The 5569-nt window shown below is 35.8% G+C and overlaps 1 protein-coding gene across 2 annotated transcripts; it reads right to left on the bottom strand.

The window, feature by feature from the left end:
- LOC18101132 (ribonuclease III domain-containing protein RNC1, chloroplastic) lies at positions 1–5312 on the bottom strand. Of its 2 annotated transcripts, XR_008059751.1 has the most exons (6): positions 4395–5312; positions 2095–2291; positions 1441–1649; positions 942–1028; positions 330–710; positions 1–185 (listed from the first exon to the last, which is right to left on the bottom strand). XR_008059751.1 is itself a non-coding variant. In XM_052454765.1 (5 exons), exons 1-5 carry the CDS (start codon positions 5174–5176, stop codon positions 393–395), a joined length of 1593 nt encoding a protein of 530 aa, XP_052310725.1. In that variant the 5' UTR covers positions 5177–5312; the 3' UTR covers positions 233–392. The 2 variants fall into 2 exon arrangements, 1 of the variants encoding a protein (XP_052310725.1); XM_052454765.1 differs by lacking the exon at positions 1–185 and having other exon boundaries at positions 233–710.
- Between the last annotated feature and the right edge of the window lie 257 nt (positions 5313–5569).

Below are 5569 nucleotides of genomic sequence, written 5' to 3' on the forward strand. Positions count from 1 at the left end.
TAATATCAAGAGATTTTAAATTATTGGAAGGGAAGTGGAATATTGATGACTTCATACTTTATAGTTTATAGGAGCAAAAATGTAGTTCGCCCAAATTTAAAACTTTGCATAATGCATGGTGAGTGTATAATTCGTGTCAAAAATTCTGTCAAATATCTGAGCGACGTTCACCACTACCAGCCAACCTGAAAAAATGGGTAAAGAAAGAAAGAAAGATAGAGAGCATCATCACTTGTATCCCGGAACAGGTGTCAAACACTACCAAATAATTAATCATCCTTTGACAGTACACAGGAAGAAGAAAATGAGAAACTGGGCCAGAAACGAACCTTTAATCCACTTGTATTTCAGAGGCTAAAGGAAACGAAAACGAAATTATTTTCATTGAATCTTCATACAAGTTTTGGTTGAGTTTGCTCAAAATCAAAAACGTCAAACATGAGGCGCCTCACGTCTGGTTTCCCATATATAGTGTATGAAAGCCCGTGAAGGGAATGGTTAACAGCAGTTGTCGAAGGGTTTCTTAGTCTTCTATTGTGCTCGTATGCATCTTGAACCTTGTCAGCATAGGTGATATATTTATGGAGATGCTTCTCTCTCAAGTACCTTCCACAGAACTTGTTCATGAGAACACGGCGGTGCTTCTCCTGTAGCCACTTTCCAGGAGCATCCAGATGCTTCATCAGTAATCTCTCGGCCATGACAATATCCTACAGGAAAGAAATGAGAACAGAGATTTCTCAAAATGATTTTACTACAGCATATTTTGCTTGTATCTCAAACAGAGATTTCTCCTTTTCTTGAACTTTTTATTCCATGTTGTAGATTTTAAAGCTCATAGCAAAAACACAGTCGTGTTCATAGAAACATAACATTTCATTTTACAAAGACAGGCAAAAAACAAGTTGAATTTGTTTGAGGAAAAACATACAAGGCATTACCTGGATCTTTTGGCCAACATATTCTAATCGCTCATAACAAAATCGAGGGTGCTCAAATTTGTAGTTTGATGGGTGCAGGAAACAGAGCTACAATGAAGTGTCAGATGGTCAGGAAACAAGAACCCAGTAAATTTTCTTATATAACAAAAAAAGAGAACAGAAAGCATATCTTCTGAATAAGGGATGTTTGAGAATTATGTATTTATGTGTATTCGGTGCCACACTTATAAAATGATGCCAGAAGGTAACTTCAGTTCATCTATATGCTTGCTATTTGTATGCTGGGAATAATTTATTACAACACCATATTTAAGGCAGAACCCTCACAAGTGAAATAGAAGAGAGGGCTAGCCATATACAGTGGACATGTTGAATTGCTTTGATAAGTGGAAATATACATGAATACACAGATGCATGTATCACATAAACATAAATTTTTATACATTAACATGCTTTTGTGAGCGTCTGCACATATAAATTAGCATAGAGTAAAGAATACCTGTAACCCAAGTCCAAGTTCGATATTCCTAGCTTTAGTTATGTCTGGAATTCTGTCTCTCATTGTTAGGGGATAGCCCAATGTTCGCATAACATGGGGTCTGCTTTCATAATCCCATATATTTCCTCGGAATCGGTGCATGCCTGGTGGGACACAAGCCCTGAAAAGCCTAGGGTGTGCAAAGAGAGCATCTTCAGGAGGCTGCAAAGGTAATGAACATCAATCAAGGGATTCCATCCAACATCGATAAAATGCAATCAGCTCTTGTTTTGTTAAGAGAAAAACAGATGAAGAATAAAATTAAAATAGAAGATTTGAACTTGCAACCACGTGCTTATTTTCACTTTATAAACAGTGGGTAAAGTCACTCATGCATGATCCTTTTTCTGACCTCTTTCTGATCCCAAAACAGCTTGTATGTAAATCTAGAATGTTGTCTGATGTAATTGTTATACTCCATGGTTCAGTAAAGCACATGCAAGAATGCTGCATTGACATGATATCAAGAACATGAAGATGACAACTGACGGTTATTATTCCATATGGCCATTTTTCAATCAGAACCCTGATTATTATACTTGTTCTCAATTTTCCTTTTTGCAAATTATCATAACTAAAAAAAGGCTTAAACAAAACGAGAGCTTGCCTTATAAGCAGCAACATCTTGCCAACTGAGCTGCTTGCCTTCAAATTCAACAGAAACATAATCTACATCTTCAAATTGCCTCCTTAATTTTGGCTGGCAGTCCTCTGCTTCTGGGTCCATCTCAAATACTTCAAAAAGAACACGATATACTTCTGGCATGCCAAAACACAAGTATATTGCCCCAAACACAGCCCAGAACACAGACCTGCCCAGTGCCCATAGCAGCAGAATGTTAGAAACCATATATTTGCATATACCTATTTTATATAAATTCACATGTCAAGAACGTCAAAGCTAACAGTTTAAAATTGACAGGAAGGTGAGGTTTACCAACAAATCAAGCATGGAGATGCTGCTAAAGATAATCATTGTTATATAAAGGAACAGGTAGATTTAAGCTGTGGAGAAGCTGGTACAGAAATATAAAGTCACTGAACACAAGCTAATGTTTTTCTTTTTTCTTTTTTTTGAACAGTAAACTATCTAGAGATTTGGAAAAGATGAGATAAACATCCAGCCAACCGTACCGCTGGCACTTATCTTACCAAAAGTTTCATTTATTTGCTGGGAGAATAAACTTTCAATCTGTTAACATGTGAATACCAACTTACCAAGAGTATTTTCAAAATAAAATTGTCAACTTCAAAATACCATCTTTATCATCTTCTTTCTGGGAAGCATCAAAATGAAATGATTAGCATATTGAAGCAACAATCAAAGGCTTCATCCAAAGCCTTCAGCAACGTGGTTTTAAATTTTGGTTATTATCATGGTCACAAAGTCATGGTTATGGTCGACAGTTTCTAGAAAATTGTTTCTAATTCAAAAAGTTTTCAATAATTTTAGAAAGAATAGTAGAAACAAGTCTGGCGATAAATAAAGCTCATAAGTTACACCACTCTAAGAGTAGGAAAAAAATAAATTCCATGTATGCAGCATAAAGAAGGTAATTCTAACAATTTTTTGCAAAATAAATAAATAAAAAAACTAAAATAGTTGAGGTTTGTACTAAAATCTTCAAATCAAGAATAAGTGCTTGATTTTTATAGCAAAATTAGGGGGGTTGTTTGGTATCTTTTTCATTTTTATTTTAAATAATAGAAAGACACGTTAGTTGTCAAAAAATTTCAAAACCAAGCAAAGTCGTTTTCAAAAAAATTTCAATTTTTTTGTGCTTGATTTTTAAAAATTCTTCAAAGTGATTGTTGGTTTTGCTTTTTTTCAACACACACACACACACACATATATAAAGTTTGTTCTTTCTGTTTCCAAAAATTTGAAAACAAAAACAGCTGGTAGAAGGTGCAAGAGAGGTGGCTCCTGTACTAAGCCTTCTAAAGCATAATGGTCTATTGATTATGGTTTTAAATAAAGGTTGTTCAGGGCATTACTCATGAATCTCCAAAGCCCGTTCCATAACAGGTTTTTGTTGTATGACTAATGGTTGATTTTTAAACCTTGTTCAGCTAGCACATAACTTGGAAAAGATTTGCATGCTTTGATATTTGATCTCCATGAAACTCCAATGTCAATTGACCTGTCTTGGTTCCCATCCTCTAGAGTTTGGAGAAAAGTTTGAGAACAGATGCAACCTAGCAGATAAATTCAACTTGCCTGCTTGAGCAAGTCTGCTCTCTGGCCCTCAACAAAAGGGAGAATTGATTCCCTTTTGATTCACTATCACACAGCATCCTAGTTCTCTAACAAATAAACATCAGCAATTGCATTATATTAGTCGCATACTATAAATCATAAAGCTGGTACCCATTTCACACTAGATCAAGGAATCACCAACACAAATCCGTCTCCCATCAGATTTTTCTGAAAACATAATCTACCTCTCTTTCCTAAAGCCAGACAATGCCACCCTCCATATATGGAAAAATGGTACACACTTGTATGAGTATTCATGCACCCACTTTTATAAATGATCCATAGCCCTTAGATGCAGTTGGGCAATAGCCACAATCTCTTCAAGGATTTCATATAATGTATACTAAGGCATGTCAACAACTAAAAACCAAAACATTGGCGCCATGTTTCAGATATGGAATCCATTCATTTGAACCTACCACATCGTATACTTCACATTAACAGCCAATCCAAAAGTTTTCACATGATCTAGAACTATCAAAAATAATTTTAGAAGCATATTGCATAACAAATCCACAACATAAATCCTAAAAATTCATGCTATTAACTCATCTTACTCATATTAATGCCACAGCTTCAAATTAAACTTTGAAATTCAATGAAATGAAGAGTTTATTCAAAAATCTAAAAAAAAAAAAAACAGAAGCAAACTTACTTAACTGGCGGTTCTCGCTCCTTCCTCTGCAACTTATCCATATTATCATAAGGAAAAATCAAGTTGTGCAAACTGGCAGCTTTAATCCATTTGGGCAAATTCCTCTTCCCAATCAACCCAAAAACTCTTTCCCTCAAAGGAGCAGGAGACTCCCTAGGATATCTCTGCAAGAAATACTCAGCGAAAGCCAATTCCAAAACATACTGCCCCAAGAAGCACAACCTTGAATGCCCTGATCTCACATGCCTGGCATTAGTCCGTTCGCAACTCGGATGCTGAAATGCCAAATACAACAAAGTATCAAATTGTTTAGCAGGATTATCATCCCCAAATCTATCACTTGGCTCTAAAGGGTACCCCAAAGCTTGTTTGGCTTCTAACAAATACTCATCAATCCAAGTTTGATCAGCATTGTTCAGCCTTGAAGAAGGCAAACAAGAACTCAATAATGGAAATTGTTTGAGGGACAGTTGAGGGCTATTCAAAAACCTCTGTGCGAGTCTTTTATCATCGAGTGGGGGTTTAAGTATGAATCTTTTGGGGGGTATTCTTCTCTTTGGGGATGTGGTTTTCTTGCGTTCTGCTAGTTCTTTAAGAAGTCTTTGAGGGCTGTTTTTAGGGAGTTCTTGTGGGTCTATAGCGACTGCAAAAACACCAAGATTTTGTAGGGTTTTGTGGTGGGGTTTAAGGTATCTGATTTGAAGGGGGAAAGGAGCACAAGAAGATGAGAAGGAGATGTCAGATATTTTTGGTAATTGAGAGAAAGAAGAGGAGAGTTCCATTACTGGTCTGAAAGTGTTAAAAGAAATGTGAAATACTTCAAATTTACTTAGGACAGAAAATGGTGGGTTTTGGTTTTCGGCTAGGAAGATGGATAAGGTGTAGTGGTGACTAGCAAGGTGGTGGTGGTGACGACTTGAGATTTTTACAAGACCATATCATATGTCATTGAATGTCAAAACGGTCTGTCGTTGGTTTTATGAGGATGCCCTAAACGACCTGCCTTTTCAGATGTCGTTCTTCTTACTATTAAACTTGATGCAAAATTCATTTGGCTGAAGAGAAGAGTAAGGTTTGAAAAATATTTTTTTAACGCTAAAAAATACAATGTAAGTTTATATTTTAAAATTGTAAATAATTTTTTAATTATTTACATATGAACAATTAAAAATAAT

This window comes from Populus trichocarpa, chromosome 7 (assembly GCF_000002775.5).
Source record: "Populus trichocarpa isolate Nisqually-1 chromosome 7, P.trichocarpa_v4.1, whole genome shotgun sequence".
Taxonomy (NCBI): Eukaryota; Viridiplantae; Streptophyta; class Magnoliopsida; order Malpighiales; family Salicaceae; genus Populus; species Populus trichocarpa.

What these genes read in the sequence shown, in the direction of transcription:
- LOC18101132 (XM_052454765.1), bottom strand. Translation starts at nt 5,176, where the DNA reads ATGGAACTCTCCTCTTCTTTCTCTCAATTACCAAAAATATCTGACATC. An exon ending in GAGCGAGAACCGCCAGTTAA is followed by an intron (nt 2,292 to 4,394) that starts GTAAGTTTGCTT and finishes GGCACTGGGCAG; the next exon opens with GTCTGTGTTCTGGGCTGTGT. An exon ending in AACTTGGACTTGGGTTACAG is followed by an intron (nt 1,029 to 1,440) that starts GTATTCTTTACT and finishes ACTTCATTGTAG; the next exon opens with CTCTGTTTCCTGCACCCATC.